The sequence below is a fragment of the Ammospiza caudacuta genome, chromosome 31 (assembly GCF_027887145.1).
Source record: "Ammospiza caudacuta isolate bAmmCau1 chromosome 31, bAmmCau1.pri, whole genome shotgun sequence".
Lineage (NCBI taxonomy): Eukaryota > Metazoa > Chordata > Aves > Passeriformes > Passerellidae > Ammospiza > Ammospiza caudacuta.
The window spans coordinates 500,538-524,234 of record NC_080623.1 but is presented as its reverse complement, the minus strand read 5'-3'; the positions used below and the strand labels follow the sequence as shown (position 1 = coordinate 524,234).

Here is a 23,697-nt window from a genome sequence, read left to right as displayed (position 1 = left end):
CGTACCTCTGAAGACCTCGGGTCTTCTTTTATCCCCCTTCCAAATGCATATGCATACAGTTTCACAATAAGTTCATACATATTCATTCCGCGTGACATTTAGCACCAGTTCTTCTTTATCAAAGGAATTCCTAGGTCTGGGGCAGATTGACCTTGTGGTCATTTCTGTTTTTCTTTCTCTGTCTCCTTGCTGTCTCTGGAATGCGGCTTTTCCTTCAGCTTTGGCCCCACAGACCCTTCACCTCTTCCAGACACTTCACCTAATTCAGAATGGATCCCCACTCCATCTCAACTCCAAGAATCAGGCTAATGAGGAACACCAAAGCAACAAGCAGTAGATCAGGCAGCAAAGATAGAGATGTCAAAGACAGACTTAGATTGGCAACATGAGGGGGAGTTGTTCCTAGCTTGATGGGCCCATGATGCCTCAGGCCATCGGGGCAGAGATGCCACCTGTAAGTGGGCACAAGAACCAGGGGTGGATTTATCCATGGACAGTATTTTCCAGGTTATCCATGACTGTGAGATGTGTTCTGAGATCGAGCAGGCTCAGCGTGTAAAGCCCCCTGTGGTATGGTGGGCAGTGGTCCAAGTACAAGTATGGGGAGGCCTAGCAGACTGACTCCATCACACTGCCCCAGACACACCAAGGCAAGCACTGTGTGCTGACCATGGGTGGAACCCTCCACTGGATGGTTGGATACCTACCCTGTGCTTCACACTACTGCCCAGAACACCATCCAGGACTTGGAAAAGCAAATCCTGTACTGACATGGAACCCCTGAGAGAACTGAGTCAGGCAATGGGACCCATTTCAAGAATGGCCTTATCAACACCTGGGCCAGGGAACATGGTATTGAACGGATATACCATATCCCCTACCATGCACCAGCTGCTGGGAAAGTTGAACGGGGTAAACAACTACTTCAGACTACCCTGAAGGCAGTTGTTGGGAAATGAACTTAGCAAAAGCCATCTGGATGGTCAACACCCAAGGGTCCATCAATCAAGCTGGTCTTGCCCAGTCTGAATCCCTGCACACAGTGGATGGAGATAAAGTTCCTGTGGTACATATGAAATGTATTTTAGGAAAGACTGGATAAATCCCACCTCAGGCAAAGACAAACCCATTCGTGGGATTGATTTTGCTCAAGGACCCCGTTACACTTGGTGGGTAATGTAGAAAGATGGAGAAAGGCGATGTGTACCACAGGGAAACCCAATCTTAAATAAGAAGTGTGTGTAAGGTTTCATTGTGATGCAGATGGAAATAGAATAAGGGGTGGATAACGTCCTGTATTGAAGGATAATGTGTGTATTCCATTTGCCATCTGTCAGAAGTAGGGCAGTTTTCTTTATCTCTCCTACAAACCAGTCCTCTCTCAGGGAAATATCTTCTGTTCGTGGGCCATTGGGTGTTACTGCATGACTGATAAAATTATGTCATCCCACTGGGAGAAGCTCTGCCCAAGGGGAGGAGCCAAGCATTCCTTCCTGGATATAATCTGACAGTTGGAACACCACAGCACCTTTCCCACTGGATTCTCAGAGGAGCAGCCCTTTTCCACTGGATTCCCAGAGGAAGAGCAGACCAATCTACACCACCACTGGATCTTCAGAGGAAAACTCGACCCTTCTACAGAATGACTGCTTCAGCAGAGCCACACCTGTCTCTGCACGAGGACTGCAGCCACCCTTTAATGGGACTGCTAACAACACCCTGACACACAGGGAGTTAGGCCATATTCTCACTCTGTCAGTGTTGTTTTGTATTACTGCATTGTTTTGTTTTCTTTTTTTTTCTTTCCCTACTAAAGAACTGTTATTCCTGCTCCCATATCTTTGCTTGAGAGCCCCTTAATTTCAAATCTATAACAGTTCGGAGGCAGGGGTTTCACATTTCCATTTCAGGAGAGGCTCCTGCCTTCCTTAGGAGACACCTGTCTTTTCAAACCAAGACTGCAGCGGTGCGGCGGTGGTGCTAGTGTCACTCGCCCAGGCTAGCCGGCCAGCAACCACTAGCAGTATGGGGGGGCACTTGTCCCAATAGCTTGGCTTCGGGAGAGCGCCTCAAGCAGTCACCCAGCACTGCTTGTGACTGGCTGTAGGTGCTGCCAGGTGCGGACGAGACCCGGAATCACTGTAATGAACAGGAATAAAGAGCGCTGTCCGTTTTGGGCCAAAGTCTGGCTTTAATGGTGTCCAGGGGAGCCAACAAAACTAAGAGAATTTGATGGTTGATACATGTGGTTATAAAGGGAGTGGGTGGTAGGGGTGGAACCAATACAGAGACCAATGGGAATCCAGGGGGGAAGGGGGATACAAGAGATTGACATACACAGGAGACCAATGGGTACAGCTTAAAGGAGGGGCCCCAGTCCCTGAGCAAATCACTCCAAGCCCTGGAGAGAAGCTTCCGGAGAAAAGGGAGTGAGCAGGGAGTGACTGGCAGGACCCTGGGGAGGAGTAGAGGAAAGGATACATTAAGTTGTCAGGGTCACCAGGGAGGAGTAGAACTGGATACATTGGGTGCTATGGGGACCAGAGAGATTGACATTTAACTGGGAGAGGAGGGAGAACCTGGGCAGAACCATTAAAACATGGGGCAGAACAGAGCATTCCAACTTCAAACAAAGGGAGAACAAATCAAGCAAAGGGAGAGTAAAAAAAACACACCACAACATCTCACCCTCTTTTGTTTAAAAAAGAAAAGAAAATGAAACCTAGAAGGGAGTGTGCTTGTCCAATTCAGGGACTGGGTCAGCATCTTCAAACCAGGGGTATCTTGGAGGGGCTGAGGTCCACGGATCGTCATCCGCGGCTGAAGATGCCTCAGATAGATCCAAAGCTTCAGCTTCGCTGGATAAGTTCTCCAAAGATACCACCTGGTTGACACTTGGGAGTGAAGCAATCTTGTTCAACAGTCTTTTCACCAAACCCCAAACAATGGAACAAGCAACTAAAACAATGAAAAGGACCCGTAAGACTAACAAAACAGTTTTCAATACTGACTCCATCCAGCCAGAAAGTCCCCATCCTGAAAAGAGGTCCCCCAGCCAGTCTGACGTCTCCCTTCTTATATCATGAATCATGTCCTTCATTTTCCTGATGGAACTGTGCATGTCGTCAGCCTTTGAAAAAAAATTGAGACAGCGGAGGCCCTCAGACTCCTCGCATTGATGATTGTGCAGCAACAGGAGGAAGTCGAGGGCTGCCTGATTTTGCAAAGTCGCTTTCCTTGTAATCTCTTTGTCTGATAGGAGGTCCAACAGAGCAGCTGATGTAAAATTGGCTTGCTTAGCCACCCAACACTCTAGGTGGGCCAATTCACCTAGAGCCTTAGCTGCAGACACCCAGGGCAAAACCACAGTGATCGCAACTCCTTTTGGTTTCAACCAATGAATAATTTCGGAGTCACACTCTGGGTCAAGATCTTTGATATCTCTTTTGGAGTGGGCCGAATTCAGTGTGACATTCTTAGATTTCCAATCATTAATTTGTGTTTTGTTGGGGGTAAACAGCGACAGTCATCCGAGGGTACAAGGGCCTCCGATAAGGTAAGAGGGGATGCCTGCCCATGCTCTGTCTCCGCAAATCAAAAATATGCCACAGGGTAGGGACAAGGGTTTGCCTCCAATGGTGGACGCCGTATGTATTTGTGCGACTATTTCACACCAGTAACTAGTGATGTATTCTTTCTTGAACTGCCGCATCATTAGGAAGCGCTTGTCCCCAGGGACCAGGGTAAACACAAATTGAAAACAAAGGGAGGCATTGGAGGAGTCGAGCAACTCAAATTCGAGGGGTTCGGAATCCAAAGGTTGCCAGTCCTTTGATTCCGTTTTCCCAACCCACTCTTGGGTCAAAACCAGGGGAGGCAGCAACTCTTTTGGGCATTATAGGAGCAAAGGAGGTATTAAAAGGAGAGGGTAACTCTTTGGGAGGGAGAGGGATCCCTACAAGGCAAGACGACATCGGGTCCTCTGCTGATGCGGTGTTGAGGCAGATGTGGTCTTGACCGAGGCCCTATGCAAAAATGCGCCAGATGTTGGCTTTTGGCTGGGGAATGATCCAGGGATCAGAAGGTGGTATGAAGAACCAGAGAACTGCAGTCAGGAGAAGAGGGGTGGATGGAGCAAGGGCCATGTGGATGGGTGTCACTGAAAGGAAACAGCAAAATTATTAGTTTAGGGTTTTTTGGTTCTGCCCATAGGGAGGCTTCAGAAAAGGTCAGTATCTAAAGAAAAGGGGTCGGGTTTCCACCTCCTCCGCCAACATATCTCCTCAACCTGCATCGCCACTCTCACTGACTTGGATTTCTTGGGGATGAACGGTCAGACCCACTTAGATGGCACCCATCTCAACCCTTAGGGGGTGGATACACAGGCGTACCCCCTCCCCCAGATGATGAGATCATGGGGTCCTTCTGTTTTCCAGGTCTCTGGATCCTTTATAAGGACCAGAAGCCTGGCCTTCAGCTGCAGCTGCTCGTGGTGACCAAAATGCCGCACGATTGGGGGGTTTAAATTCTCAAAGGAATAGTTCAAAAATTTAATTGTAAACAGTGCCTTGGACAACTGGGCATGAGGGGACTCCACCTTCACAGCCAAACGTTGTTGGTCTAGAACTCTCTTGAGGCTCTGGTGGGCCCTCTCAACCATGGCTTGGCCTATCGGGGAATACGGGATGCCAGTTTTATGCTCTGTTCCCCATTGCTGTAGGAAGCTCTTCAGCTCCCTGGATTTGTACGCAGGGCCATTGTCTGTTTTGATGACCTTGGGGATGCCCAGGACTGCAAAAGCCTGAAAAATATGTTTCTCCACATCCACAGCCCTTTTCCCTGTGTGGGCAGAAGCAAAGATTGCACTGGAGAAAGTGTCCACCAAAACATGCACATAAGAAAGTCGGCCGAAAGAAGGGATGTGCGTCACATTCATTTGCCACACCTCACAGCTGGAAAGGCCTCTGGGGTTAGCTCCAGAGCTGATAAATGGGAGCTGGTGGGACTGGCATTGGGGACATGTCGCCACGATCGCCTTGGCCTGTTCACAGGAAAGCTGGAACTGCCGAACCAAGCCAGGAGTGTTCTGATGAAATTGCTGGTGGCTGATCTTAGCTTGACCGAAGAGATCTGGGAGCGGGGCCATTTGGACAGGAGCAGCTAGGGCATTGGCTCTCCGATTGCCCTCTGCGATGAACCCCGGCAGGTCGGTGTCTGACCTGACATGCATCACAAAAAAGGGTGCTCTCGGTGGGAGACTAATTTAACCAATTTTGAGAGCAAATTAAAGAGAGGGATGTTGGACACCTCTTGAAGAACTGCCTCTTCAGCTCTGGACACTACACCTGCAACATAAGCAGAATCTGTAACTAAATTGTATGGTTCAGAGAACCTCTCGAAGGCCCTGACAACTGCGTCTAACTCAGCTACATGTGGAGAACCCTCCACTTTGGCAATATCAGCCTCCCACCGCTGAGTTTGAGGATCCTTCCAAGTCATCACTGACTTGTGGGATGCTCCAGATGCGTCTGTAAAAACTGTCAGTGCTTTCAAAGGGATTCGACTCTGGACTCTTTACAAATACAAGGAAAACTCTTGATTGAACAATTTGTGGGCTGGTCGATCAACAGCAATTTGGCCGGTGTAGCTATCCAGAGCAAACTGCAACAACTCATTAACCTCCAGCAGTTCGTCAAAGGTTCTCTTTTTTAGTTGGCCCAAATCCAATTTTATGTGGATGTGCATGCAGTCAAAATCACAACCTGCCAACTCCCTGATCCTCAATCTTGCTTTTCTGATCAATTCTGCCACCAGCTCTGATGGCTGTGTCATCCTTTTGGACTGGTGGTGACTGAGGAAAACCCACTCTATGATCAAGAGTGAGTACCCCGAGCCCTGGTCTTTGCCTTTAACAGAATTGTCCCACTGAAAAATCACCCCATGGAGGTGTGGCAACTTTCCCAGAATAATAAACCTGAAGGGCAGGCCTGGTTGGTACCTGTGGGCCTGCCTGGCCAATATAGATTGTTGGATTTTCTCCAGTGCTGCCTGAGCCTATGGGGTAAGTGACCTGGGAGAACTAAGCTCCTCTCCCCCTTTCAACAAATTGAAAAGGGGGGCTAGGTCATCAGTGGGAATGCCCAGCCAAGGCCTTACCCAATTCAAGGACCCACACAGCTGGTGGACATCTGCCAAGGTCTTAATATTTGTTTTAATCTCCAATTTTTGTGGAACAATGGTCCGCCAAGTGATCTCAAGATCCAGGTACTTCCAGGGTGGCATCTGTTGAATTTTGTCCTGCTGGAGCTTGAACCCTGCAGCAATCAATGCATTGGTTGTCAGGTCAAGCACATGGGTAAGCATGTCGTCTGTCAGAGCACAAACTAATATATCGTCCATATAATGGAAAATGATGACATCTTCCAGGGCTGTACGTATCGGGCACAGCAAGGAAGCGACATACCATTGGCAGATGATGGGACTATTTTTCATTCCTTGCGGAAGGGAATGCCAATGGTAGTGCTTGCTTGGGGCTTCACGGTTGATGGAAGGAACCGTGAAGGCAAAACGTGGGGTGTCGTCAGGGTGGAGAGGAATTTGGAAAAAGCAATCTTTTATATCGACAATGGCCAAATTCCAATTTTGGGGGAGCATCGCTGGGGACGGCATCCCTGGTTGGAGAGGACCCATATCTTCAATGATATTAATCTGATGAAGATCATGAAGGAGCTGCCACTTATCTTTGTTGGTTTTTTTGATGACAAACACTGGGGAGTTCCACTCTGACATGGTCTCCACCAGGTTGCCTTTAAGTAACTGCTCCTTCACGAGCTCGTTGAGCGCCTTCAATTTTTGTTTGTTGAGTGGCCACTGCGCTACCTGTACTGGTTTGTCAGATTTCCAATTCAGTTTACAGGTAGGGCGCTCCTCAGTTACTGCTGCCCGAATAACCTGGGGAGCCCCTGGAATGTCAATTCGGGCTCCCCACTGGACAAGGAGGTCCCCCCCCACAGGGGTTTCGTATCGTCTAAGACGAATGGGCGTACCGAAGCCAATTGGCCATCCGGCCCCTTAATTTGCACGATGCTCTTGGATTGACGAGCCAATTGCATGCCTCCGACACCCTGTTCGTGTCCAGCCACGTTCTGCAACTCCCAATGCAATGGCCATTCAATGAGGAATTGGGTTTCAGAGGGCACAAGCAGCCCGCAGGCAGCCACCTTGTTCCTGGCACCCGGCTGCTCTGGCGCTTCCCCAAAGCATCTCCCAGGCCTGTGGCAGAAGCCCTAGAGGCCGAGCCTCAGCAGGAGGGTGGGGGCACCCCTGAGGTGCCCAGGCTGGGCTGGCTGGGCACAGGGATGGCAGGGGGCTGCTGCCCGGGCACAGACACTGGGTGCTGCCAATAAGGGGCCGGGGGCAGAAGCAGGGCTGGCGGCCATCCCAGGCCCTGGCAGCTGCCCAGGCCACGGTGCCAAGACCGCCGTTCCCCTGACCCAGAGCTCTGGGCCCACAGAGCTGCTGCCCCCATGGGGAGGGCAGCCGCCTCTCCTCCAGCAGGGCTGCGGAGTGGCTGCTGCCCCAGCAGCTCTGGGCCCCACAGAAACAGCACCAGAACGGGCTCAGCAACAGCAGCACCCCAAACGGCAGCACCTGCTTGGCCAGGCGTCCGCACCTGCCAGGATGCCAGACGGGGGGAGCCCGGAGGCACAATGGCCCCTGCTTTGGCAAAAGGCTCAGCAGAGTTGGCCACAATGACTCTCTCTTGACTTGCCATCCTCACTGCAACGCTTGGCTGCTTCAGCTGCTGCCTGTGCCCCTGAATGACTTCCATGGCAGAGCTTGAGGCCAGACTCGCCTCCCACAGGTGGCGTCCCAAGACAGCAGCATTGGTGCCATGGGCAGAGAGACACGCTGATGGGGCACCAGCCCTGCCATGCAGCTGCCCTCCCTCTCCTCTATGCAGGCACCTTAAAGACACATGTGTCAGCTCTGAAACGAAATCCTGGACTTGCCTGGAACAAAGGAGGTGCTGGGGAAATCCTGGCACTTCCATGGGTCACTTTTCCTCTCCACTTGGGGAATCACAGAATGCAAGAACACTTTGTGTTGCAAAGTATCACAAAGATCATGTGGTTCCCACCACCCTGCCGTGGGCACAGGTGCTGTGCAGGTACAGCTGCCACTAGAACTGGAAGAACACTTTTCCATGTTTACCTTTTCCTCCCCTGGATTTCAAGTTAACATGAAAAATTCAGCTGGTTACAGCTGAATACTGTAGCTCACAGGATTTGGATTCTCTAGTGGGCCACAGTATGTCCATTTGGCCTTTGTTAGACCATCCAGATGGAGCTCATCCCTGTGCAGCCCAGGCACAGGCAGCAGATTGGTCCATTTCAGCATCCCAAAGTCTTTGGGGCTTCCTGTGCACCCTGAGACTCCTGAATCCTGTGGAGACTGAAAGCCTGGTCAGAGAAAAAGCCAGATAAACTTTCCCAGAAATGGTTCTAGCAAGTTTTGAGAAGACGGAGAGAAAGAATGAAAACAATCTTGCAGCTGGTGTTGGAAACAGTTGTTTTCTCATCAGATGGTTTACCAAAGGGTGGTCCCTAATAAATCAATGGGTGACAGGTTAAGAGCCAATCAGGTTCTGGGTGAACAATGTCGGTTATAAGTATCAGGAGATTGTAATAAAGGAAGCATTTATGTCATCTTAAAATGCATAGAGTGTGTCAATTGTTTATCCGTTCCTTACTCAACAGTGACATGAATCCATTCTTGAATTCCGACTTAGTGCTGTGCAGCACATTAGAACACAGGAATCCCCTCTTTGGCTCATTCTTAGGTTTGCTGCTCTTGCCTAAAGTAGTCATAAGGAGTATATGCCAATGTAAAAATTATAGCTGAACACCAGGGAATTTTTCTGTATCGTTTAAAACTAAACCCTTGTGTGACTGTTCAGAGACTCCGAAATCCAATGTAAAAATGACAGCTTTGATATTTAAGAATCCCAGAAATGGCAGGGCTGGCAGCCAAAATGTTGACATGTGATTCATCTGGTCAAGGATTTGAATGCTAATGCAGAAATTACAAAACTGTTACAAGCAGTTTTCATTGGCACCCCCACTTAAATGGCAGCAGCACACTTCCAAGGCACAGGGTATGACACTGGGGACAGTGCTTGGCACTTAATGGCTTCAGATCTGGGAGAGAAATGTTTTGCCTGGCTTCACCCAGGAGTTCAGGTTTTCCCATGGCTTTCATCGACTGATCACTGCAGGTAGCTTTCACTGAATGCAAAAGGATGGAACAGCAGAACTTTGGGAGAAGGTGCCCTAGGGATAGGCTGAAAAAGTTACAAATGATCAGCAGGCTCTGGAAAACATTAAAAAAAAATGAAAAAGAGAAGTAGCCCTGTGACTTTTCAGGCACAACTCTTTGGGTGTGGAGGAAATATTTGCCTTGCATCAGCGACGACACAGATAGAAAGGCAGCAAATGGAGCATTGAACATCAGAGACTGGGCCTTTTTTGTGGCACTTTTGCACTCCCTTTTGGAGGCCTGTCACAGCTCCAGTGTGCCTGGAGGTCTGGGCTTCCTGATTTTAAAAATCCTAGCCCTAGGCCTAACCCCAACCCTAAGACGAGAAAGGCAAATCAGCCAGGAATTAGGGATGTTCCCAAGGAAAATGCTGTGGAGGCAGGCATGTTGTGGTACTTTTGCGCTCCTCTTGGGTAGTCCTTTGCAGCTGCTGTGTTCTTGGAACTCAGGGCTTTCTTGTCGACGGAAGGAGACCCGGACATCAATTTGATCATCACAGGCCCAATTTTATTGATCAGTACGGCGAGTTAAATACAGTTAATAATGAGCTTCATACATATTGCAAAAGTTGAGCTCAGGATTGGTCAGTTACATATCAGCACCTACGCCGACTTCTGCATTCCTATGGTTCTACTTTTGATACTTTCTACATATTCTTAGGATATATTCAGGACTAATCTCTAATCCCTTTCCTCATGTTGCAGCAAGGTCACTGCTGACCTTTCCTTTCAGCTTGCTGACTGCTGACTTTTCTCTTTCAGCTTAACCAGAGGCATTATGTCAGTATGGCCTTTCACAGCTAACCAATTATGAACAAAACTCTCCACACTTTCTGGTTAAAAAAACCCTAACCCTCGGCGTAACTCTAACCCTAACCCTAGGAAGAAAAATCAGCCTATGGTTCGGGATGGTCTCATCAGAATAGCAGCAGAGGCAGCCAAGTTGTGTCACTTTTGCACTCCTCTTGGGATGCCTTGAAAAGCTGCAGTGTGCCTGGAGCACAGGGCTTCCTGGTTTTCAAAGTCCTAGGCCTAAGCCTAACAGTAACCCTAGGAAGGTAAATCAGCCGGGTATTAGGGTTCTTCCTAAGGAAAATGTCGTGAAAGCAGCCATGATGTGGCACTTCTGCGCTCCCTTTGGGATGCCTTTGGCAGCTGCAGAAAGCCTGGAACTCAGGGCTTCCTGGTTAAAAATATCCTAGCCCTAGGCTGAACCCTAACCCTAACCCTAGGCAGATAAATCAGCCTAGGTATAGGGATGGTGCCAAGGAAAAAGCTGTGAAAGCTCCCATGTTGTTGCACTTTTGTACTCCCCTTGGGATGCCTTTCGCAGCTGCCGTGTGCCTGGAGCTCAGGGCTTCCCTCTTTAAAAAACCATGTCCCTAGCTGAGACTGGAGGCAGGTAATTCAGCCTAGGCTTAGCAATGGTGCCAATGAAAACGTGTGGAGGCAGCCATTTTCTGGCACTTTTGTGCTCCCCTTGGGATGCCTTTCGCAGCTGCCGTGTGCCTGGAGCTCAGAGCTTGCTGGTTTAAAAAGCTCTACACCTAGGCGTAACCCTAACCCTAACAGTGGTCATTTAAATCAGCCCGGGTTTAGGAATTATCCCAAGGAAAAAGCTGTGGAGATAGCCATGTTGTGGCACTTTTGCGCTCCCCTTGAGATGCCTTTCACAGCTGCAGTGTGCTTGGAGCACTAGGCTTCCAGGTTTAAAAAACCACAACTTTAGCCCTAACTGGAGGCTTCTAAATCAGCCTTCGTTTCGGGATGGTCCCAAGGAAAAAGCTCTGGACACAGCCAAGTTGTGGCTCATTTGCTTTCCCCTTGGGATGCCTTTGGCAGCTGCAGTGCCCCTGGAACTCAGGGCTTCCTGTTTGAAAACATCCTATCCCTAGGCTGAACCCTAACCCTAACCCTAGGCAGATAAATCAGCCTAGGTATAGGGATGTTCCCAAGGAAAAAAGCGCTGGAGGGAGCATGTTGAGGCAATTTTTGGCTGCCCTTGGGAAGCCTTTTGCAGCTGCACTGGGTCTGGAGCTCAGGGTTTACTGATTTAAAAACCCTATCCCTTGGCGTGACCATAGCTGCAACTGGAGGCAAGTAAAACAGCCTAGGGTCCATGATGGTCCCAAGGAAAAAGCGCTGGAGGCAGCCATGTTGTGGCACTTTTGCGCACACTTTTGGATGCCTTTCACAGCTCCAGTGTGCCTGGAGGTCTGGGCTTCCTGATTTTACAAATCCTAGCCCTAGGCCTAACCCCAACCCTAAGACGAGAAAGGCAAATCAGCCAGGAATTAGGGATATCCCCAAGGAAAAAGCTGTGGAGGCAGGCATGTTGTGGCACTTTTGCGCTCCTCTTGGGTAGTCTTTCGCAGCTGCTGTGTTCTTGGAACTCAGGGCTTTCTGGTTAAAAAAACCCTAACCCTCGGCGTAACTCTAACCCTAACCCTAGGAAGGAAAATCAGCCTATGGTTCGGGATGGTCTCATGGAAATAGCAGCAGAGGCAGACAAGTTGTGTCACTTTTGCACTCCTCTTGGGATGTCTTGAACAACTACAGTGTGCCTGGAGCACAGGGCTTCCTGGTTTTCAAAGTCCTAAGCCTAAGCCTAACAGTAACCCTAGGAAGGTAAATCAGCCGGGTATTAGGGTTCTTCCTAAGGAAAAAGCCGTGAAAGCAGCCATGTTGTGGCACTTCTGTGCTCCCTTTGGGATGCCTTTGGCAGCTGCAGTAAGCCTGGAACTCAGGGCTTCCTGGTTGAAATATCCTAGCGTAGGCTGAAGCCTAACCCTAACCCTAGGCAGATAAATCAGCCTAGGTATAGGGATGGTGCCAAGGAAAAAGCTGTGAAAGCTGCCATGTTGTTGCACTTTTGTATTCCCCTTGGGATGCCTTTCGCAGCTGCCGTGTACCTGGAGCTCAGGGCTTCCCTCTTTAAAAAACCATGTCCCTAGCTGAGACTGGAGGCAGGTAATTCAGCCTAGGCTTAGCAATGGTGCCAATGAAAACGTGTGGAGGTGTGGAGAGTTTAGTTCAGGCATGGCTTGAGGAAAAAGTCCATGAAGCCATGCAACTGAGAGAAAAGTAACAGATATCTGTGAAGCTGTTTTAAAGGAGTTCCCAGCCTTCTATAAACAATTAGTCTCTCTCAGGCATCATTTTATAAGCGATAAAGTTCTCAGGTAGTCTTCACATAACAAAGGTAACATCCTCTCTTGGAAAAGATGGCACCCTGGGATCAGATATGGAAGTTTTGGGAACCGTTCGTATCACAGTGAGAACACTGGTTTTGTTTTATGTAAATAATCAACAGTATTGTAAAACAAAAGGAGTGGTTAGAGTTTTCTCTGTTAGCCTATCATAAAGCTATATTTTGGAATATGCATGAAGTTCGTTAACACTATTATTTAAGCTGACTGATCGATCAATAAATCGAGTTCGATGCAGAATGGTCGTTCTCCCCTCACTTCAACAAATTGGTGACACCCGGACGTGATAGCGGACACCACGACGATCGCGGCCACCACGGGGATTGCGAACACCAAAGGATAAGTGAGGACTGGTTCAGGCTCCGAAGCAGCGGGAGCGGCAATAATCGCGAAATTAAAGCGGAGGAAAAAAGAAAACCGCCGATACGCGCCGTGCCCTGGCGACCAAATTAGATGGGTCCAGCTGATACGTGCGGCAGAAATCTGGGAAAACGCTGCTAGGTGAAAGTGCGCACTTAAAAAGAGGTATGGAAAGACAAGCCGCATATGAACTTTTTATTACATTTTTGCAAAAAAGGCAATTTAAGGGGATAGACTTACTGAAAGAATTGCAAGGTCTTTTGGCTTATGGTCTGGAACGGGGAGTCTTTGTGAATCCCCACACGGTTCACGAGTTGTCGGAGTGGCGTAAATTTGGTGATATATTATGGCAGGCTACGTTAGACGATGATAAAACTGCTAGGAAAATGGGTAAATTATGGCGGGTCAATAACAAAGAACTGTTGCAGTTTCAGGCGGGAAAGAGGGCTGCTTATCAGGCTACTGCCGCTCACGATCGTAATAAAGAATACGATCAAGAGAGGGAGTTTGATGAAGAATCAGGGACTCCTCTCGGCCCTGCAATGAGGACGGTTTCATTACCGGCCTCGCCACCTCCCTCGGCAAGCCAGGCGCCAAGCCAGGCTCCGAGCCAAGCTCCACAGGGCGCTTTACTACCCTCCGCGCCGCTTCCACCGCCTCCTTTAACGAGCTAGCCCCCCCTAACGAGCCAAGCTCCGCAGGGTGCTCCGCAGGGTGCTTTATTGCCCGCTCTGCCGCAGGCTATGCATAGCACTTCTGAGTCTCCCGTATTGCTCGCATCACAGCAGCCAGGGCCACAAACGTGTGTTCCGTTCCCGAAAAGTAATCAGAGCCCTGGGCTGGAAAACGATCGAGCGGAGATGATTGCACGGGAAAGACGGGATGCGTGGGCAGCTCTTGCCAAAGATGCAATGGAGAAGGGAGGCCAGGAGTTGATAAGCTTAGCGAATGAACTGGCTTGTCCGGTTATTTTCACCCCCCAGGCTGGCGGAGGCATTCAAGCGACAATTAGTGCTTTAGACTGGAAGATGTTATCTCAGTTGCGAGCTACTGTTAGCCAGTTTGGCTTTAAAAGCGAACCAGCCAAGCAAATGCTCGACTATATTTTTGACACCAGTATTCTTCTTATTAATGATTGTCGTGGCATAGTTAAATTAATCTTCACCCAACATCAGCAATTGCTTTTTAACGCCCATTGGCAAGCGTTAGTAAATGAATGCGTGGCAGTACAAAGACAGCAGGGTGACCCCCTCCATGGCGTTACTGTTAACGAGCTTATGGGTCTGGGACCTTTCCTTCGCACTGAGGCACAAGCTTTAATAGGTCAGGAAAAGTGCCGGGAGGCAATGAGGTTAGTCAGACTAGCAATAGAAAGGGTGAAGGAACCAGGAGGGGTACCAGTATATATGGGAATTAAGCAAGGTAGAGAGGAATCATTTGGCGCTTTTATTGATAGAGCTGCTGCTGCAATTAAGAGGGCTGGAGTGGCAGAATTTATGCGCGGGGCCCTTCTCAAGCAGTGTGCGATCCAAAATTGTAATTCTACCACTAGAAACATACTTAATACCTTAGGAGCAAATTGGACTATAGAGGAGGCATTAGAGAGGATGGCTCTTGTGCCAACCGGGCAGCAGGCTTTAGTGGTAGACGCAATTAAACAGCTAGGAGTAGGGTTGCAAGAACGGGCAAAGTCGTCTCAGAATCAGGTTTTAGCCGCACTTGCACCTCTTCAAGCATCAGCCGCATTTGCAGCATCAAGTAAAAAGGGCCGCATGAAATGTTGTCGCTGCGGAGGCTTTGGCCATACGCACCAGGAGTGCCAGGCTACTGGAGTCTGGTGCCAGAAATGCCGTATGGATAACCATCATACAAGCGCTTGTAAGCGGAGGTCGGGAAACTTCTCCAGGAGCGCGTATTCCCACAGCAGCCGCGCCCAGACACAAGTTGCCGCTGCAGAGATTCAACCCCCCCGCGCCTTCAACCCTCCACAGCAGGGAGCCTCCATCCCTCCGCAGCAGGCAGCTTCCAACCCGCTGCCGCTGGGAGCCTCCAACCCGCCACCGCAGGGAGCCTCGGCATGGACCTGGCAGCCGCAGTAGACGTAACGCTAATAACTCCGCACCCGCAGAAAATCCCTACGGGGATTCAAGGACCTATTATTATACAAAACAAAGCAATGGGTGCGTTACTATTTGGGAGATCTTCTGCTTCTATGTTAGGACTGTTTGTGTTACCTGGCGTTATTGATGCGGATTACACGGGAGAAATTATGGTCATGGTTTATACTCCTTTTCCTCCTCTCCAAATTAACAAGGGACAAAGGATTGCTCAGCTGGTAGCGCTTGAGCAAATGACGAAAGGAATACAACCCATTAAAACCCAAGAGAGGAGAGACAGCGCTTTTGGTTCTACAGGAGGACTTACTTTGTTAACTTTAAATCTGGCCGAGAGACCGAAGAAAAAAGTTGAGATAGAATATAACGGACAGAAAAGGTCATTTTCAGGTCTGCTGGATACCGGAGCAGATTCCAGCATTATCAGTCCTAGCTGCTGGCCTCATCACTGGCCCCTGCAGCCGGCAGCCACTGCTGTATCCAGGGTAGGAGGATTTACCCTGGCAAGCCGCTTCAAGTTCATATCGACAGGAAGCAGCTGACGGCGATTTTTTCAGTGGTGCAGTTACCTCCTACTGTTCAATGCCTTATAGGCCGGGACATTATGGCTCAGCTAGGGGTTGTTCTAACAAATGAACACCATTTGGAGTAAAAGCCATTGCTTGGACATTCCCAATTCCCATTACCTGGGTCGATGACACCCCGGTATGGGTTAAGCAATGGCCTTTGAAAGGGGAAAGTTTGCAACACGCACATCAGCTCGTGTCAGAACAGTTTCAACAGGGACATTTGCGTTTGTCTACCAGCCCCTGGAATACTCCAATTTTTGTAATTAAAAAGAAGTCAGGGAAATACAGACTGCTCCATGACTTGCGTGCTGTTAATGATCAGATGGAACCTATGGGCTCATTACAACCTGGATTACTGAAGCCATTTATTATAATGGTTAATAGCTTCTGAAAAATAAAAGAATTAAAAGACACTCAAATATATTAAGGGAATTGCAGCAGTTAATAAATAACCTAAAATACACTTTCAGGAAGATCTTTGATCAGATACTTAGATAAGGCAATGTAAAAATACACTCACAATATTTGGATAGGTAATCTAAAATACACTCACAGAAGAAACTTTGGAATTAGAATATTTGAAGAAGAAGAAGTGGAAGCCAATAAGTTAAAGTGACCTGCCAACCCGTTAGGATCAAGCCAAGCACAACAGTTACTTCAGCTAAGTCATGGAAAAACATGCCAAGGATAACAGGAAGAAGACCAAATTAGGAAAAGCTTAAAATTTAACTGAGGAAGACCAAGAATTCCCAGAAGACTCCGCCTGCCTATGAATATGCATGTAATAAATGATGTAATCCTTGTTTAAAATTGTATAAAAACCCGCTTTTGCTGTACATAATTCAGAAATCCATTTTGTGATTTCTCCGACGCGTCGTAATAAAATACCTCCTGCTTATCTGACTTAGGCTGAGTCTCTTAAGCAGTTATTCTCGCCTTTTGGGGCAAAATTCGGCATCATTTTCTGGCGACCCAGGTGGGACCAGACAGGAGATCCAGGCCTTGAGGTCCTCCCGGGCCGGGTCCGAGGTCGGGATTCTCTGGGCGCCCCTGACGAATTTTTTGTCAGAAGAGACCCCCCCCTGGACCGGCGCCTTGGTGGACGGAGGGTTCCCTGCATCTCCTGCTTCAATTAAGAGGTATTTTAATTGTTTATTGGTTTTGTAGGGAAACGGGGGTCAGACGTGACCGCCCGAAGGGAAAGCTGGGGGACGCCCCGGTAACGAATCCCGGCTGGGTTAGAGGCCCGGTAATAGAAACGCAGGTTAGAGTCCTGCTGGGTTAGAGGCCCGGTAATAGAAACGCAGGTTAGAGTCCTGCTGGGTAACGCAGGTTAGAGTCCTGCTGGGTTAGAGGCCCGGTAATAGAAGCGCAGGTTAGAGTCCTGCTGGGTTAGAGGCCCGGTAATAGAAACGCAGGTTAGAGTCCTGCTGGGTTAGAGGCCCAGTAATAGAAACGCAGGTTAGAGTCCTGCTGGGTAACGCAGGTTAGAGTCCTGCTGGGTTAGAGGCCCGGTAATAGAAACGCAGGTTAGAGCCCTGCTGGAAGGAATATTTTTTTTGTATCTTTGGTTTGTTCTTATTATGTGGGAAACTGTTTTAACATTGTGTTTGATGTTGTAATACTGTGAATTAAGGGTTAAGAACTGAAACTGCTATCTGAAGAGGTCTGTCAGCCGGTGATCTTTTGTGTCTGTTCTATGTGTTTGTTGCAAAATCTTACAGAAAACATCTTGCCGCTCTCTCTGTAATTTTTTAGAAGAAAATAAGTTGATAGATATCCGGAAGAAAATTGTGACCCCCCTGCAATTGTTATACTGTCTACGGTTGCGATTGCATGAATCTGGCAAACCGGTGTCTCACGGTCTGTAGGTGACCTCGCGTGACCAAACCTGGTAACAGTCTGTTCTGATATAGACCATAAGGTAGGAATTCCTTTATAAAGGTGCGCGTGTATGGTTGAGAGTGAATGAGACGCAGCATCGCTGCGACGCGAGAAGCCAGGACAAAAGCGACTGAAAATTGTGTGTGAAGTGTTAAACCAACACAGGGAATAACTATGGGAAGTCAACAGAGTAAGGACGTAAATATGAAAACCCCCTTAGGATGTATCCTAAAACACTGGAAGGACTTGGGAGGGATCCCGGGGGGAAACATAAGTAAAAGACACTCCTTAAATATTGTACGCAGTGGTGGCCGTTGTACAAGTTAGATGACAATGAGAAATGGCCGCCGGAGGGAACAACTAATTATAATACTATTTTGCAATTGATGCTTTTCCTTCGCCGACTTAACAAATGGGACGAAGTGATGTATGCTGACATGTTCTTTACCCTAAGAAATAAACCGGAGTGGCAAAAAGAGTGCGGGGTAAATGTAGCACCTCAGGACCCCCTAGTACTAGCCCTGGAAAAAGATAAGAAAGGTTCAAAGCCTAAAGAACGGTGCTGTGATGCATGTAGCATTGGGCAACAATGTCTTAAATTGACAAGAAGGGATAGTGGAAAGGAGAGCGAAATAAGCCTGTGGGAATACCATCCATTCGCCCCAGGACAGGAAGGGCCTCTTCCCAGGCCAAAGGAGGAACAAGGGGATCCTAGCCCCTTAAAGGAGCTGGAACGATGGTGGAAATCTAAGTTTGGGCACAGTCCTCAGAAACTAGATAACACTTGGGAGGAGGATAGTCCATTAAAATCGGGGATGGACAAGAGGGAAAGCAGCCCGCAGGGACCAGATAGTCCACAGGGGTCGGGAAGCTACAGGGATGCTGACAGCCCACCCAGATTAGAAGTTGAGAGGGAAGAAGGCAGCCCACATGGAACAGAGAGTCAATGGGAGACACGCAGCCTCCCCGAACTAAGTCCATATGGGGATGGTAGAACACCCAGAAATGGAGGTTTTGGGAAATCAGGTACCTGTAGAATAGAAACCAGCACACCAAGGACTGGGGATAACTCACTAGGAGGCAACGTCTCTAAGCTGAGGTATAGTGAGGAGAATGACACTGAGACATACGAAAGGGAGGCAGAGAACAACTCACAGAAGCTGAATATAATAATTCAGATAGAAGATAGGAGAGATGGAAGGGGAACAGAAGATGAGGACAGTAGCCCGGAACAGGATAGGCGCCAGCAGATGCGGGAAGAAAGGCGACAGATGCAGAGCGAGGCGCGGCTGGACTGTGTAAACCATGCCAGGGGGGTAGTAGGAAAAGAGTTAACAGAAATAGAAGGTGAAGATGAAGAACAGGGAAAGGGAAAGAGAAAAGAGAAGAGAAAGAATAGGGAAGACATTGAGGCACAGGAAGATCCTGGGGAGGGGACTAGTCATTCGTATTATACCAGATCTGTGGCACGGAGGGAAGCAAAGCAAGAAGAGGAACGGAACCATACAATAGCTCCTCTCCGACAACTTATGCCAATGGTAGGAGAAAGGACCAGGGTAAAGGTGCCGTTCTCCACAAGTGATCTGAACAATTGGAGGGATGAGGCAAGGAACTTCAGGAGGAATCCAGAGGGAGTAGCGAAGAGGTTTGAATTAATGGCAAAGAATTTAGATATTGATTGGGAAGATATAGAGGTGATGTTGTCAGAATTGACAGATACAGAAAGGGAACTCGTATTGGAAACAGGAAAACGACATGCTCAAGTATTATCAGGGAGACTAGAAGATAATTTCCCCAGCAGTAAACCAGAGTGGGATCCGGGCAACGAAGAGCACTATCGACGACTGGTGCAGTACAGAAAGCTGATAGCGATGGGCTTGCGTAATGCGATCCCTAAGGCTATCAATTGGTCGATGTTATATGACATTAGGCGGGGAAAGGATGAGACCCCGTCAGAGTTTTTGGATAGACTTAGGGCAGCCATGAGACAATACACACCCCTGGACCCGGCAACGGAAGAAGGGAAACAACACCTGTTAGGATTAATGATGGGACAGAGTAACCCAGACATCAGAAAGAAATTGCAAAAGCTTGAACATCCAGAAAATAAAAACCTGGAGGCCTTGCTGAATGAGGCATGGAAGGTATATAATAATAGAGAAGTTGAGGAGAAGAAAAGGGAGGACAGGAGGATAGCTCGAGTAGTGGCTGTGGCAGTGGCAGCTCAGAAGACAGGTTACTCGGAACCTGGAACCAGGGGTAGGGGCAGAGGCTACCCAGTGAGAGGGGGAGGGAGGTTCCAACCCCACCCAGCTAGAATAGGGCTAAACCAGTGTGCCTATTGCTTCCAAACGGGACACTGGAAACGTGAGTGCCCTCAATCAAGAGAAAGATCAATGGACACTACTACTATCGCACATCAGGACAGTGAATGAGGGGGACCGGTGGGCCGAACCCTAGCAGACCCACTGGTTAAAATGGAGCTAGGGGAAGGTAAAAAGGAATTGGATTTTTTGATTGATACGGGAGCAACTTTTTCGGTTTTAAATCAAGAATTGGTACCTAAAAGTGATGAATTTGTACAAGTTGTGGGAGCAACAGGCCAACCAGAAAAAGCTTACTTTTTGAAACCTATCAAATACAAAATTGGGAAACAAATGGGAATTCACCAGTTTCTGTATTTGCCAAATTCACCAAAACCTCTACTAGGGAGAGACTTACTAGAGAACTTGGGAGCCATAATAAAGTTCAAAAAGGACAGATTTGAATTTCAAGTAAAAGAAGAACAACTGATTACAGCCCTAAGCCTAACAATCAGTTGTGTGAAACCTAAACCTGAGAATCACAATTTTGAGTGAGTCCTGAGCGAGGCATACCCATTAGTATGGGCTACTGATATACCTGGAAAATCAAAACAAGCAGCACCGATTGTTGTTGAACTTAAAGACGGGGCAAGACCGGTGGTAAGAAAACAATACCCTTTGAGAATAGAAGACAGGAAGGGGATTGAGCCCATAATCAAAAGGTTTCTGGAACTGGGGTTATTGGTAGAATGTGAATCGGATTTTAATACACCAATCTTGCCAGTAAAGAAACCTAATGGAGCTTATAGACTAGTTCAGGATTTGAGGGCAGTAAACGAAATAACCAAGACATTACATCCTTTAGTTGCTAATCCATACACGCTTTTAACTAGACTCAAGGATAATTTGGCCTGGTTCACCGTATTAGACTTGAAAGACGCATTCTTCTGCCTTCCCTTAGCTCCCGAGAGTCAAAAGATTTTTGCCTTTGAATGGGAATCTGTAGATAAAGGAAGAAAGACCCAACTTACCTGGACGGTATTGCCCCAAGGATGGGCGAACTCCCCTACGATTTTTGGGAATCAGTTAGCCAAAGAATTAGAACAGTGGGAAAGGCCGCTGGGAGATGGCACCCTTCTGCAATACGTAGATGACCTCCTAATAGCAACAGTGACAGAGGAAGAATGCATTGAATGGACTATTTCCTTGTTAAATTTCCTGGGTTTAAGTGGATACCGAGTCTCTCAACAGAAAGCACAGCTGGTGCAAAAAGTAGTGGTGTACCTGGGATACGAAGTCTCCAGAGGACAGCGATCCCTGGGAGCAGCTAGAAAAGAGGCCATCTGTCAAATGCCTAAACCAGAGACAGTGAGAGATCTGCGCGCCTTTCTGGGGATGACAGGTTGGTGTCGGCTATGGATCTACCAGTACGGGATACTCGCTAAACCACTGTACGATTTGTTGAAAGAAACTAAGGATGTTCTAGCTTGGACTCCCGAGGCAGAAGGGGCCTTCAAGAAGTTGAAGCTGGAGCTAATGAGAGCACCGGCCTTAGGTCTCCCAGATGTATCAAAACCATTCTGGCTGTTCTCCCATGAACGACAAGGGATGGCCCTAGGAGTCCTGGCGCAGCAGTTGGGAACACACAAGAGACCTGTGGCCTACTTCTCCAAGCGATTGGATGAAGTAAGTAAAGGATGGCCAGGCTGTCTGAGGGCAGTGGCTGCAGTGATAATTAACATAGAAGAGGCCAGAAAGCTCACACTGGGCCAGAAGATGACTGTGTTAGTATCTCACACTGTGTCGGCTGTGCTGGAACAGAAAGGCAACCATTGGTTGTCGCCTTCCAGATTCCTAAAATACCAGGCCATCTTGGCTGAATCAGATGACGTAACCATTCAGGTAACTAACATTGTGAACCCAGCTTCATTTCTAGAAGGGAGAGCCCCAGCAGAACCCATCGAACACGACTGCCTGGAAACAATTGAAGCCGTCTACTCCAGTCGCCCAGATCTCAAAGAAGAGCCGCTCGAAGGTGCGGACAACTGGTTCTCAGATGGCAGCAGCTTCATGAAGTAAGGAGTAAGAATGGCTGGCTATGCAGTCACCACTACAGAAAGGGTAATTGAGTCAAACCCCTTGCCTGCAGGGACCTCAGCCCAAAAGGCAGAGCTGATAGCTCTGACCCGAGCCCTGGAATTGGCAGAAAACATGCAAATTAATATATGGACAGACTCTAAATATGCCTTCTCTGTTGTACATGCTCATGGGGCCATCTGGAAAGAAAGAGGACTATTGACTACACAAGGAAAAACAGTCAAACATGCAGAAGAGATTCTGCGATTGCTAGAGGCGGTCCAACTCCCAGCACAAGTGGCCATAATGCATTGTAAAGGACATCTGAAAGGTAACACTATTCCAGAAATAGGGAACAGGAAGGCAGATACAGAAGCTAAATTGGCTGCCACAAGGAATAGAGAAGTGGAAATAGTGGCCCTAATACCAGGAGAGCTGGATACCAATATCCAGCCAGATTACCAGGAATCAGATCATAGATGGATTCAAAAGAATAAAGGCAAACTGTTAGACAGTGGATGGGGACAATTAGAAACAGGACAGTTGATAATACCAGGGAACATAATGTGGCAGATTGTGAAGGCGGAGCATGAAAAGGCCCATTGGGGTCTAGATCCGCTTTATCAACATTTGCGAGCCAGGATAGCAGGACCGAAATTATTTACTACTGTAAAGCACGTCACATCCCAGTGCGAGCGGTGTCTGAAAAATAACCCGAACACAGGAACCAAAGTACATCAAGGAGCCATAAATCGAGGTAAATTCCCAGGTGAAGTATGGCAAATTGATTTTTCTGAACTCCCAAGAAAAGGGGGGTTTCGGTATTTGTTGGTACTAACTGATACATTTTCTGGGTGGCCTGAAGCATTCCCTTGTAGGACAAATAAGGAAAGAGAAGTGACTAAAGTACTGTTGAATGAAATTATTCCACGGTTTGGGGTACCAAAGAGCATTTCTTCGGATAGAGGTACACACTTCTGTGCAAAAGTGGTGAGAGCAATAAGCAAAGCATTACAAATCAAATGGCAACTACACACACCTTATCGTCCACAGGCCAGTGGGCAAGTGGAAAAGATGAATCATCTCATCAAACAGCAAATTGCCAAAATATGCTAGGAGACTAATTTGCAGTGGTATCAGGCTTTGCCTATTGCTCTGGTTAGGCTGAGAGTCAAACCAAGATCAAAAGAAAAGTTAAGCCCATTTGAAATTTTGTATGGTAGACCTTATGCTATGCAAGTTGTAAATGGGGACACTATAGACCAAATCGGTAATCAGTATATTTATGATTATGTAATTACGGTGGGGAAACAGTTTGATAAGAATGCTACTGTGGTGATAGGGCACCAACCTAAACAACCCGACTGCAAATTGCATCCGTTTAATCCCGGTGATTGGGTGTATGTTAAGAATCTTTTAGGAAAACCCCTACAAGAGAAGTGGGAGGGACCTTTCCAAGTGCTGCTGACTACCTTCACCGCATTTCGCATCAAAGAGCGACCCACGTGGATCCATTACTCACGAGTCAAGAAAGCTCCGGAAAATAAAAAAGAGGAGCAGACATCATGATCCTGACTCCACCTCAGATCTTCACAACCCTGATCATTGGACTAATGATAAGTATAGTTCTTCCCCAAGGCTCTGTCTCAATAGACCCATGGTCTAACGCACACCAGTGTATCCACCCGGAGTTGGATGGAATGCATGGCTAGCAACAAGGTCTCATCATAGAAGAGCACAAAGAGATCTAAGTGGATGGATTGGCACTGGATTTGGTATATTAAACACGATAGATCAAGAAGTATTAGTGAATAAATTAAGTACCGTCACGTCGAACTTAGGAAAGCTAAAAATGCCCCTCAGTT

The 23,697-nt window shown here is 47.9% G+C and overlaps 1 protein-coding gene across 1 annotated transcript; it reads left to right on the top strand.

Moving 5' to 3' along the window:
• The first annotated feature begins 18,268 nt into the window (after positions 1-18,268).
• LOC131569889 (uncharacterized) lies at positions 18,269-23,401 on the top strand. The gene is given in 3 exon segments (XM_058822200.1): positions 18,269-19,334; positions 19,917-22,163; positions 23,253-23,401. Coding segments are annotated over 3 exon segments (3,462 nt in total).
• Positions 23,402-23,697: the final 296 nt, after the last annotated feature.